This window comes from Strix aluco, chromosome W, assembly GCF_031877795.1.
Source record: "Strix aluco isolate bStrAlu1 chromosome W, bStrAlu1.hap1, whole genome shotgun sequence".
In the NCBI taxonomy this organism is placed as follows: Eukaryota; Metazoa; Chordata; class Aves; order Strigiformes; family Strigidae; genus Strix; species Strix aluco.
The window spans coordinates 3,376,326-3,390,138 of record NC_133970.1 but is presented as its reverse complement, the minus strand read 5'-3'; the positions used below and the strand labels follow the sequence as shown (position 1 = coordinate 3,390,138).

At 41.4% G+C, this 13,813-nt stretch overlaps 1 protein-coding gene across 1 annotated transcript; it reads left to right on the top strand.

Moving 5' to 3' along the window:
• Positions 1-7,770: 7,770 nt before the first annotated feature.
• On the top strand, positions 7,771-13,043 carry LOC141917684 (transmembrane emp24 domain-containing protein 7). Its single transcript, XM_074811077.1, has 3 exons — positions 7,771-8,234; positions 9,362-9,607; positions 10,468-13,043. Exons 1-3 carry the CDS (start codon positions 8,067-8,069, stop codon positions 10,702-10,704), a joined length of 651 nt encoding a protein of 216 aa, XP_074667178.1. The 5' UTR covers positions 7,771-8,066; the 3' UTR covers positions 10,705-13,043.
• The last annotated feature ends 770 nt before the right edge of the window (positions 13,044-13,813 follow it).

Below are 13,813 nucleotides of genomic sequence, written 5' to 3'. Positions count from 1 at the left end.
TCCCAATTAATCACCACCACCCTTCTTGTTTTTTAATATATTCACACAGATATCATTCCTGCAGTCTATGGGCCATCCCTATAAAATGTCTGTTGAGTTCATTCAGTCCATGACTTTGGGTTCCATCTGTCATAACAGTCTGTCTGGGCAGGAAGGATGGTGCAAAGTCTGCTCAGTTGGCAGAACAAGATTGGGCTTTGGTGCAGTGTGGTGGGCGCAGCAGGAGGATGGTGTGCAGTGTTGGATTGTTGCATGCTGAAGTCAGTTCTGGTTCCATCATTACTGTGTTTCACTTGGTTTTATCAAAGCTCATTCTTCATTGATCAAAGTGATTCTTACTGTTATACCATTGATATAGCATATAAAAATTATAGTAATGATGACATACAGTGACAGGCTTATATAGCAATTAACATCATACAAGTTAATTTACTGGCTATTCTCACCTAAAATCAAATCTCCTTGAGGCACACATCAGACTTCTCCATCCTTCTGCATTACCCACCAAGTGCACCTGTGTCCTTGAGCAAAAGCAATCCCATGAATGGGTTTGCTTTTGCCTGAGGCAGGAATAACCCAGACTGTTTTCCCTAGCACATATTTATGTGCATTACAGAAACTTTATTCCCTTCTGCTGTGTGTAAAAGTTCTGATTGGGCGTGGCCAGCTCGATTGACAGACCCTCTAGTGTTGACTAACCAGGTGGCTTTTGCTAAATGTGTATCCCAATGTGTGAAGGTCCCACACACCACACCCCCCCTCATTGCCCTCAGTGTAGTCTTTAACAGTCCATTGCATTGTTCGATTTTCCTAGAGGGTGGTGCAAGATAGGGGATGTGAAATACCCACTCTGCCATGCTCTTTGGCCCAGGGGTCTCTGAGGTTGTTTTGGAAACGAGTCCCATTGTCTGACTCAGTTCTTTCTGGGGTGCCATGTCACCATAAGACTTGCTTTTCAAGGCCCAGGATAGTGTTCTGGGCAGTGGCATTGTTACCGAAAATCGTAACCAAGAAAACTCTCCAAACCAAGTGATAGTTTAGAAAGCTGACATGGGTTTATTGCAGCACTGGGTGCATGGGGGATTTCTCCTCCTCACATGCACACCAGGGGACAAAAGCACACTGTGGTGGTTTAGCCCCCGCCGGGGTCTGAGACCACGCGGCCACTGCCCCTCCCCCACAAAGGGAGTGAAATACAAAGCCCCAAGACTGAGATAAGGAAAGGTTTAATACAGCAGTGCTATAGCAACACAACAAACAACAATAATAATAAGAATAACAGTAATAACAATGAACAGAGCAAAATCTCTACCAATACAGCAGTGAGAGCAAAGCCAATCCCCAGTGCACGTGGTAACCAACTGTCCACTTCGGCGCGTGGACGTGATGTCAGCATGGTATATGAATAACCCAGCTAGAGCTCCCCCCCACACTGCTGGGGAAACTTAACCCTATCCTGGCTAAACCAGGACACACACTCATTATATACATTTAAAAAATGAATATTTATATCATTCCCAAGAAGTACCCAGTTATTTCCAGGGAATCTAATGCATATGTTAAGTACCTGCCTATTTCCAGGAAATCTAATGCATACATTGCAAGACTGCCTCTGCGCACGCAGACTTGCTTATCTTGTCTATACAAAGCGTACTGAATTGAGGAAGGGTCTCTCTTCGGCATGTAGGCTTGCTTATCTTGTCTGTACGAAGCGTATACAAAGGGGCCTGTTGTTGGTATATTAACTTAAATTGTTTAAGTCTTTGGTATCGGCATGGGGCATAGGATATATTTCCAGCCATTCTGTGGTTGCTTTCACCACTGTAAACACATGGCGCATGCCTTGGTAGGCTTGTGGGAATGTGATATAGTCAATCTACCAGGCCTCCCCATATTTATATTGCAGCCATTGTCCTCCATATCACAGAGGCTTTAACCGTTTGGCTTGCTTTATTGCAGCGCATGTTTTGCATTCATGGATTACCTGTGCAATAGTGTCCATGGTCAAGCCCACCCCTCAGTCATGAGCCCATCTATATGTTGCATCCCTTCCCTGATGGCCTGAGGAGCCATGGGCCCAGCGAGCCATAAATTTCTCACCTTTATGTTGCCAGTCCAGATCCACTCAAGCCACCTTAATCTTAGCAGCTTGATCCACCTGTTGGTTGCTTTGATGTTCTTCAGTGGCCTGGCTCTTGGGTACATGAGCATCTATGTGACGTACTTTCACAACCAGATTCTCTACCCAAGCAGCAATATCTTGCCATAATTCAGCAGCCCAGATAAGTTTGCCTCTGTGCTGCCAGTTGCTCCGTTTCCACTGCTGTAACCACCCCCACAGGGCATTTGCCACCATCCATGAGTCAGTATAGAGGTGGAGCACTGGCCACCTTTCTCGCTCAGCGATATCCAAGGCCAGCTGGATGGCTTTCACCTCTGCAAACTGACTCAATTCACCTTCTCCTGCAGTTTCTGCAGCTTGTCATGTGGGGCTCCACACAGCTGCCTTCCACCTTTGATGTTTCCCCACAATGCGACAGGACCTGTCAGTAAACGGCATATTGCCTCTCATTTTCTGGTAGTTCATTTTACAGTGGGGCCTCTTCAGCATGCATCACCTCCTCCTCTGGTGATATTCCAAAATCTTTGCCTTCTGTCCAGTCCATGATCACTTCTAAAATTCCTGGGCAACTGGGATTGCCTATTTGAATCCGTTGTGTGATCAATGCAACCCATTTACTCCACATAGCATCCCTTGCATGATGTGTAGAGGGGACGCTCCCTTTGAACATCCAGCCCAGCACTGGCAGTAGGGGTGCCAGGAGGAGCTGTGCTTCAGTCCCAATCACCTCTGAGGCAGCTCGGACCCCTTCATATGCTGCCAGTATCTCCTTTTCAGTTGGAGTATAGCAGTCCTCGGATCCTCTGTATCTCCGACTCCAAAACCCCAGGGGTCGACCTCGGGTCTCCCCTGGTGCTCTCTGCCAAAGACTCCAGGTAGGGCCATTCTTCCCGGCTGCAGTGTAGAGCACATTTTTAACATCTTGTCCTGCCTGGACCAGTACGAGGGATACTGCATAAAAAAATCTCCCGTTTAATTTCTTTAAAGGCCTGTTGTTGCCAGGGGCCCCATTTAAAATCATTCTTCTTCCCAGTCAGTTCATATAGAGGGCTTACAATCAGACTGTAATTTGGGATATGCATTCTCCAGAAGCCCACAATGCCTAAGAAAGCTTGTGTTTCATTTTTGCTAGTTGGTGGAGACATAGCTGCTGTTTTGTTGATCATATCCATTGGGATTTGATGACGTCCACCTTTCCATTTTATTCCTAAAAACTGGATTTTCTATGCAGGTCTCTTAACCTTACTTTGTTTTATGGCAAAACCGGCTTTCAGAAGGATTTGGACCATTTTCTCCCCTGTCTCAAAAACTTCTACTACTGTGTTGCCCCATACAATGATGTCATGAATGTATTGCAGGTATTCCAGAGCCTTAATCTTTTCCAGTGCGGTCTGGATCAGTCCATGGCAAATGGTGGGGCTGTGTTTCCACCCCTGGGGCAGTCAATTCCAAGTGTACTGGATGCTCCTCCAAGTAAAAGCAAACTGTGGCCTGCACTCTGCTGCCAGAGGGATGGAGAAGAATGCGTTAGCAATATCAGTCGTGGCGTACCACTTGGCTGCCTTTCACTCTAGCTCATACTGAAGTTCTAACATGTCTGGCACGGCAGCACTCAGCAGCAGTGTGACTTCATTGGGGCCATGATAGTCTACTGTTAGTCTCCACTCTCCATTAGACTTTTGCACTGTATATATGGGGCTGTTAAAGGGTGAGGGAGTCCTGCTGATCACTCCTTGGGTCTCCAGTCAATGAATCAGCTTATGGATGGGAAGCAGGGAGTCTCAGTTATTGCTGTCGGTGCACCGTTGTGGTAGCGGTTGGCACCTGTTGTTTTTTGACCCTCAGCAACCCCACAACCGAAGGGTCCTCAGAGAGACCAGGCAAGGGTGACAGCTGTTTAATTTCCTTTGTCTCCAAGGCAGCTATACCAAAAGCTCATCGATACCCCTTTGGGTCCTTAAAATACCCTCTCCTGAGGTAGTCTATGCCAAGGATGCATGGAGCCTCTGGGCCAGTCACACTGGGGTGCTTTTGCCACTCATTCCCTGTTAAACTCACTTTGGCTTCTAACACAGTTAGCTGTTGTTATCCCCCTGTCACTCCTGAAATACGGATGGGTTCTGCCCCTTTATAACTTGATGGCATTAGGGTACACTGTGCACTGGTGTTTACTAGAGCCTTGTACTCCTGTGGGTCTAATGTGCCAGGCCATCGAATCCACACGGTTCAATAAACCCAGTTGTCCCTTTCTTCCACCTGGCTGGAGGCAGGGCCCCTCTAATCCTGGTCAGAGTCTTTGTTACTCACTTCTTGTAAAAATGACTTAGAAGTCCCTTCAAGAGGATCAGAAGTAAGACCAGCCCTTCTACTCTGTCTGGGGATTTTCCCGCTGGAAACTGGAGTAACATTTTTCCAGGAAGAATCCCCTCTCATAATTGTTTTTCCTCATAACTCACGTACCCGCTCTTCTAGGATCCAAGTAGGTTTTCCATCCCATTTTCTCATGTCCTCTCTGTGGTCACACAGGTAAAACCACAGGGTACCCTGTGGTGTATACCGTCTATCTTCTCTCTGTTGAGCAAGGGAACACTTACTCCTAATAGCTAAGATACTAGCCTGTACAGGTGGGGAGTAGGACATATCCTCTTTGAATTGCTGGAAGTCCCAGGACAGTTTCTTGGCTAGCATGTCTGGCAGTCCCTCCACAGCTGCGACGAGGGAGGAAGAGAGATTTTCTTTGTATTGCCAGAGTAGGTGAGCCAATTCATCCACCTTTGGTCCCTCTTTGTCTTTCCAGTCTGTTACTGCCAATGTGTTGACATGCAACAACGGTGCACTCCGTACAAACTTCTGCCAACATGGGTTGTGTGCATTGGACTTCATCTGGATCTGTGGGTAACTGCGCATCATCTGGGTCATAATAAACCATCTCCCACATGGCTAATTCCCTCAGGTACTGGATACCTCTCTCCATGGTGGTCCACTTGCTTGGATGACATATAGCATCTTCCTTGAAGGGGTACCCTTTCCTCACGCCTTACAGAAGTTGCCTCCAGAGGCTGAGGGTTTGTGCCTTTTTTCCCATCGCTTTGTCGATGCCCCCTTCCCTAGAAAGGGAACCCAGCTGCTTGGCTTCCTTACCCTCTAATTCCAAGCTACTGGCCCTGTTATCCCAGCATCGGAGCAGCCAGGTGATAATGTGCTCACCTGGATGACGGCTGAAATCCTTTTGCATGTCTCACAGCTCACTCAGGGATAGAGATCAGGTGATTACCTCTGCTTCTGCCTCTTCCTCCTGTTCTGGTGATGGCCCCGGTTCATCTTCATACCTAAGTGAACTGTTTTTCTTATCTTATGTGTAGCAGTGACTGATACTGGCACAGGTTGGTTCTCTGGTTCAGCTGCAGTGCCTGTCGCAGGGGTTGGAGTAGATGCAGCGCCTGTCATTTTGTTATCAGATCCAGAAACCTTCTCTTTCCCTTGAGAGTACTGAATAGTGTTAAACAGGGCTTGGTAGGCATGTGCCAGGCCCCAGCACATTGCAGTGATTTGTGTCTCCCTGGAATTGCCAGGGTGACAGCATACTTTTCCCAAATGTTCTATTAGCTTTTCAGGATTCTGCACTTGTTCAGGGATGAAGTTCCAAAACACTGGAGGTGCCCAGTGCCCTAGGTATTTGCCCATGCTATCCCACACACCCTGCCACTCATAACTCTCCAGTCTTGGGGTAGATCTCTGGATGATACTCTTAAATAGTTGTTTAACACTGAAGAACATCTGAACCACATGCAGGGACACACTGGCTCCTAGCAATAAGACCATGTTAGATTCATCATCCCAAGGATATTCAAAATTTTCAAAATTCTCAAACGCTATTGTAAGTAGCCTGGAGGAGAAGGGGAAGGCAAAGGAAGGTGTCTCCCCCATAGATTGGCTCTCCGTGGAGAAAAGGTAAAGGGTGTAATTGTTAATAGTTTCTGCTAGATGGTTCCCCAAGTACAGAGGTGACAGCAATGCTTACTACAAATACCGGATTAGTGTCACAACCAATAATTTTATCATACCATAAACCAGTGTTACATAGTACAGCAAAGTGAAAATCTTAATCCACCTTCCATGGGTGATAAGTGGCAGCACAGGGCAAGTAAGGTGATACATAACACAACTCTAACAAGCGCCACAACTCTAAGAGCCAATAAATCAACATTGTGACCAGCGACTATTAAACCAATATAATGAATGCTTATAACATTTGTTTTAACATGCTCTGATCAGATCTGTCGTTATCTCAACCCTTTGTGCCCCACGTTGGGTGCCAAATGGACTGTCGTGGTTTAATTCCAGCCAGCAGCTAAGCACCACACTCCCAGTGGGATGGGGGAGAGAATTGAAAAAAAAACAGTAAAACTCATGGGTTGAGATAAGAATGGTTTAATAACTAAAATAAAATAAAATAAAATAATAACAATAATAATAATAAAAAATATAATAATAGTTGTAATGAAAAGGAATTTAATAAAAAAGAGAAAGAGAAATAAAACCCAAGAAAAGACAAGTGATGCACAATGCAATTGCTCACCACCCACTGACCAATGCTCAAGCAGCGATCCACCCCCCAGCCATCTCCCCCCAGTTTCTATACTGAGCATGACACTATATGGTATGGAATAGCCCTTTGGCTAGTTCGGGTCAGCTGTCCTGGCCATGCTCCCTTCCAGCTCCTTGTGCACCTGCTCGCTGGCAGAGCATGGGAAACTGGAAAATCCTTAACTTAGGATAAGCGCTACTTAGCAACAGCTAAAACATCAGTGTTATCAACATTATTCTCACACTGAATCCAAAACACAGCACTGTACCAGCTACTAGGAAGAAAATCAACTCTATCCCAGCTGAAACCAGGACAATCAGATTACCGTTTACCTGTTAAGTGGATCACTAACTCCTTGATGTACAATGGTTTTTCAATCAGGACTACTACAGGGGTCATCTTTGATTTTTTCTTCTGAAGCTGTTTTACTTTGTAAAAATAACTGAATATTTACTGGAGTAGAACTTAAATCTGATATTCCTGCAGTCAGTGTGTACATTTTAATCAGCAGAATTTAATTCTGATCTTGCACTTTATCTCTCTGGAGCAATGAATATTAAATGAAGTTGAAGTTGAACTCCAACTCTGAAACTCAATGCTGTGTATTCAGGAACTTGAAGATATACAGAGAGAGAATACTTAAGACACTTTTCACTTGCATTTGGAGAATAGAGTCCACTTTACAGCTTTTAAATCATGCCTCATGGGGATTTGAAAACAGATTAACCCCTGGATAATTGCATACAATGGACACAGAGACAAAAGGTTTGATATGTTGGGGAACCCGGATTGTGCCTTGCAGGTATGACAGAGAGGAGAATTTTCTAGAGACTTATGTGTGAGTACTTGGCTAAATATCTGTAAATTAGCTATGGATTCTGAGCACATCTCAGCACAAAGCCGGGATGAGCGGGCCTCGCGTGTGCATCTATGTTACCTCTGGTGCCGAGGGATTGTCTGTGTGAACGCAGACACCACCTTGGCTCGCTGTTGCCACGGCCAGGTCCGGGCCCAGGCCCCACGGCGGTGCCGGGCCGTCATGCTCCCTGACAACCGTTGCCACGCAGCAATCGCGCAACCGCGCGCGGGAGAGGCAGGGAGCGCACCCTTCCACGCTGAACACCACGTCTATAAAGCTATGGGGACTCACCCGGAAGCGCTTCTATGAGGGCGGTACTAGGCGCCGTGGTTGCTTTCGGGTGTGTAGTGTGCTTCCTCTGTTAGGTTTCTCCGTCGTGACCGGTTCGCGCCGCAGATATCTTCCCGGTTCTGCACCTGCTGGCCTTCGACGCGGGGTTGCCCTCTTTCCGCCCGGCTCAATTTCTGTTACCATTAGTCCCCTCTGCACGCTGAGCGATGCTGTTACGGGGCTCTGGAACTGCGGGACTGTGGGGGTGGCTGACGCTGCTGCTGGTGGCCTGTGAGGCACGGGCCTCCGAGATCACTTTCGAGCTGCCTGACAACGCCAAGCAGTGCTTCTATGAGGAGATTGTTCAGGGCACTAAGTGCACCCTCGAGTTCCAGGTACTCCTTGCTTCTTTCGGCCCCCGGGGAATTTCTTGTTATTTCACTTTTACTGTTAATATTAGGGTTTTAATAGCTTAATACCTATATAAATTGGTGAGCACTCAAACTATGTTATGCAAGCAGCCTATCTGAAGTGTTGTTTCTGGTGCTTGGCACCTCTGAATAAATCTTTATAGCATTATATGTTTGAATAGATATTTAAATCTTTCAAATAAAATGTCTGCTATTTTAGAAAGCTTCTGTATGCATATAAAAGGGCAGTGCCTTTGGATGGAAGTCTCTTCATCCTTCAGGATGCTTTATCTTAAAGGCAAGAAGTTTGGAGCAAGGATTAAATTTATCTACTAGCCTGAGAGTCATCAGAATATTAAGCTATGAATACCTAAACTGCTAGTTGCTCTTGCTGTTGAGATAGGATAGCTAGTCTGATTCTACAGAACAATGTGCTATAGACCAACAATAATCAAAGGTTGACAATGCTTGAGACAATCGTATGAAGTTTTGAGTTGCTTGTAGGCATAATCTGAATGTGCTGGTGTTGGAAAGAAATATTGTCATTAATTGTGCAGGAGTGAGACAGCACAACCTCTAGAGCATTGCTCTGCTGATATGCACATATGAAAATGAGCCAGGTTGTAATACCTGTTCTGCTGGACATATGCCATTCCTGCAACATGAAGCAGCTTGACCTAACAGGCTAGTTAGACAGTTTAGGCCATACATAAAGGAGCTGTTTTATTGCATTTTGACAATCTCAACTTGCTGAATAAATTGCATAGATGAGCTTGTGGATATAGTAAATTACTGATTTATTGCGGTAATGTCTTTGCCCCATCAAATTTCATCTACTCTAGCCTTTGCTATACTACCAGTATCTTAAAACAAAGTAACTAAAACTTCCCTCATAAATTGTTAGAAAACATAGTTGATGTTACATATCCTCAATTTAAAAGATCTTGTTTTGAATTGTTCTGTGAGTCTTCCATAGGATGAGGATTTTTGCAAACTTGTATTGAAAGATTTTTAAATCAATGCATTTTATTTTAAAACATTTGTCAGACCAAACAATTTGCAGGGCTAGTTGAATGTCTGTTCTGCTTAAGACAATTTCTTGTTCTTTTCAGGTGATCACTGGAGGTCATTATGATGTTGACTGTCGGTTGGAAGGTCCTGATGGTGCTGTATTGTACAAAGAGATGAAGAAACAATATGATAGTTTCACATTTACTGCATCCAGAAATGGAACATACAAATTCTGCTTCAGCAATGAGTTCTCTACTTTCACACACAAAACTGTGTACTTTGATTTCCAAGTTGGAGAAGATCCACCGCTGTTTCCTAGTGAGAACAGAGCAACTGCACTTACACAGGTAAAATATTGTTGTGTTTGACAGCAACTGGTGGAGGGAATGTTTTTTGAATTTAACTGCATTAGATATCTATATCACTGTTGAAAATGAATGGGTTGGAGCTTCTTTAAAATAAACTGAGTTACTAAAAGTGAACCTTTTCTGAAAATTAGGATTTACAGAATGCAGAGCTGAGGAGGAATTACCAAGTGTTTAAATGGAAATTAGGGAAAATATACTGTGGCCCTAGTTTAAGGGAACTTTTTAATGCCATGATTCTATGTCTGTGGAAGAGTGGATTTTATAAAATGTAAAATATCAATGGATCAAAATTCCTGAACTTTGGAGAAACTTTGAGAACAATTTTTTTTTTATATATATTAAAATAGTTTAGAGTCTTTTTTGAGAGGAAGACTTGAATGGTTGATCTCTTATGTAACTGTCACTTAAAATGGGAAGAGAATTCTAGCAAAATAAACAAATGAAAAAAATCAGTCATACTTAACTGGCTTCTAGATATGTGATTTATAAGACACTTAAGTGGCAAAGCAATATTCTTGCTCCAGACTTATTTTCTTAATGTTCCCTTCTTTTTTTCAGAATTTTAGTTTTACACCACTTCTGCCCAAAATCAGCCAACTTCACTTGGAACAGTCACTTCACAAATTCTCACTAACATTCTTACACTATAACTGTTACCAAACTTCACTTTAAACAGCCATTTTAAAATGTTGGACATGGCCACTATTTTACTAGTTTGAACTCAATGGTAGAAATGCCAATTTCAAGTCACTTGAATTTACCCCATCAAACCACAAAGCTTTACAGAACAATCATTAGAAGGGTTCTTAACTGAGCTGTGTATTTGTTTGCTTCTCTAGATGGAGTCTGCGTGTGTTTCAATTCATGAAGCTTTGAAGTCTGTCATTGATTATCAGACTCATTTCCGGTTGAGAGAAGCACAAGGCCGCAGCAGAGCAGAGGATTTAAACACAAGAGTAGCCTATTGGTCAATAGGGGAAGCAATCATTCTTCTTGTAGTTAGTATTGGGCAGGTATTTCTCCTCAAAAGCTTCTTTTCGGATAAAAGAACCACAACAACACGTGTCGGATCATAACTGGTAGTGATAATGCTTCAGGTCATTGTGCTATTCACTTGTGAAATTACTGTTCTCGAGTTAATTGTAGGTACAAAGGAACTAAATATGTGAAACATCTAAATGTCTACCCATCCTCATTGATTAAAATCACAAAACATACCCCAAAAGTTATGAAAGGGACACCTTATTTGAAATATAGAGTAAACTCAATATTTTCTGATACTTGTATTAAATATCGGGCAATGACCAACCTCTCTTTGGTTTTGCTGATTTTAATCCAAATTGAGTTTGACTTTACAGATAAGATTACCCATCTGTGATATAATGCTTTAAAAGAACCCAACAGTCTAGTGTCTGATGTGAAAGACAATACTCATTAAAATTTGATCTTACTTTAATTTTCAGGCTAAATGTATTGGATTATAAACAAGCTAATGTAGTAACCGTAGTTGCAAGGTGTATTGCACTGTTTTGATTTGCTGTAACAAAAAAAAAAAATCTAATAATATCCTTTGCTTATCTGTAAAATTGTTGCAAGCTTGATACTACATGATGGTGCAAATTCTCCACCTGCCTGGTAAAACACCACCTTCAAAACCTGCTAAATGTTATACTTGAGTGCATTTGCTTAAACACATACTTTTCTACATTAAAATATAACGCATTTCCTCTTTTACAATGTTTTACTAAACTTCTAAACTGAGACACTCAGGAAATGTGCTTTCTCTATTCAAAAGCTTAAATCTCCAAGTTGTTTTTAAAAATGCAATAAAATAGGGAATCTTGTAACTTTGTTACTGAAGCTGTGCAATCTCTGTTCTTGTGCTGCTGCTTGTCAGATTTAAGACCAGAGATAGTTTGATTTTTATCAAGCAATACAGCACCAACACTGGACAGTTATATTGCCTAATGAGGCACGTGAAAGCTTTTTATTAAATTGTTTTCCTGTTAAGAAGCCCATTTGATACCAATACTGCATTGCGTGAGTTCTGTGAGCTTTATTTCCCTGTTTGGTGCACTGATACATTATGGCCTTGTGCATGTAATTGCCACTCTCTGCTGTTAGTGGTCAGGAAATGTTTTAAATATTTTGGGGTATCTTTTTGGTAGATTTGTAGCTGCATTGCTTCCACTGCTCATGTCTTTAGTTTATGTATTGTAATAAAGTCTTGTTTTATTTGGATGTGGAAGATGGTAAATGCATGTACATACAAGTAGCTTGAATTGAGCTAGTCAGAATAAGGCTAAAATTCTTCAGATGGTTCTGCAGGAATAAATGAACTCTGACCAATTTTTAAGTGAAAAAATTTGTTGAGTTACTAACTCTAATTCAAAGAACTCCACTTAAACTAGTTTTCAGCAAGCAGAGAAAGAATGCTAAATGCTTGTTAATTGCCTGTATTATTTCCAGAAAAAAATTTTACACATACACATGTCCAGGTGGCACTTGGACAGTGAATAATTGATCTAAGACGATGTCACTTTAAAATGGTGTGGTAGTTAAAAAAAAAAAAAAAAAAATTCTCATCTCTGTTGTAAACTGATAAACTACTCTTTTCAGAACTGAAGAAAAAAAAATTTAACACTTCAAAAATGAGTTAAAAGTTCACAGGGGTATTATAAAACTTAAATGTATGTTATATTCAGAACTATGTATAATGTGCTTCTATCTTGTATTAAACATGCAATATTGCAGTCCCCTTTTTGAGGTGCAAGCTTCCCTGAAATTGTAACAGAATCTCAAAGATCAGAAAACAAAAAAGCTAGTGCTTTCTTTTTATGCCTGTACCCAATATTCCTGATTGTACCTATATACTTAATCCTTATGTTTCAGCAGCTGATCTTCAGTATTTTTTTTCATTACACAAATGGTGCAGTTAAGGTTCAAGTCAGATAAAAACATGATTTAATCTTGATAGTGTCCACTATAATCTTCTGAAGCCTGAATATCACTCGTTGAGTAGCTTTAATCACAACAAAAACATTTGTTTCAAAAATTGAAACTTTTTTTCCACTAAGTCAGTTCTGTGTACTGTCAAAATTGGTAAACAATGGGGTAAACAAAGTATTACCTGGCTGTCACATACATGTCTCTAATTTTTCTTAATGTTTGAATGTGTTACATGGGACTGTTTAGCTCAATATTATTCCTGCTGAGGTTTAGTGGACTTGAATTTTGCATCAAAGTTGGGTATCTGAACCAAACCTCTGGTATAATGCTGTATAATACACAGCAAAAGCTTAAAAATTACTTTATTTTGGGGTTATGAAAAACATGATACACATTTTAAAATTTTTATATATTTTTTTAAAAAGTGATTGGATAGGATATAATAAAACACATGCTACCACTTCAACACTGGGTGAAGAAATGTTTTGTTGTTTTATTTTTTCTTTTTAAAATTATTTTTTGTTAAAGCTGAATATATGAAAAGAATAGTTCAATCAGTGGTGTGATACACAATTAAATCACTGTGTTAAATGAGATACAACTCTGTGTGAAATCGTGAAAGATTTCAACTATTCTTCAGATGTTTTATGTTTACATAATTTCTTTTCATGTCCTGAAATGTTCTTGTTTTAGTTTGAAGGGTAAAAAAAAAAAGTTTGAATAAGACAAAAAGGCCCTGTGAATACTGTATGGGGAAAATACAAATTAATGTAGGAATGTGATCTGATTCGTTATTCAAAGCTTTTTGGAAGAATAACGCTCCCCTACCAAATGAAAACAAAACAATTTGAGAAGTCAGCCAGTATTTTAACACATTACCTTCAAAAGTGTTAATCCACCTGACATTTGATTGTTACTTCTATTACTGTACACTGAGAATTGTACAAGTTGACTGCTGTTCATAATTAGACATGCTTTAAGGCCATTGGAAAAACTCAAGTTAGAGCAAGATAGTGTGGTTACTGGCTCTTTGCTCAGCACATTATCTGTGCATGCAATAGTAATTATAAACCTGTACCTTTTGGAGTGGAATTTTAAGTATTTGATCTCTGATGCCTGGAATGACTTGACCTATTGCATCTGTTCCTCTTAATACAGGATGACCTAGAAAGATTTATCTAGTGATGTCTAATGATGGGATACAAGCTTTAAGTAATTCTTATACAGTAGCTAGAC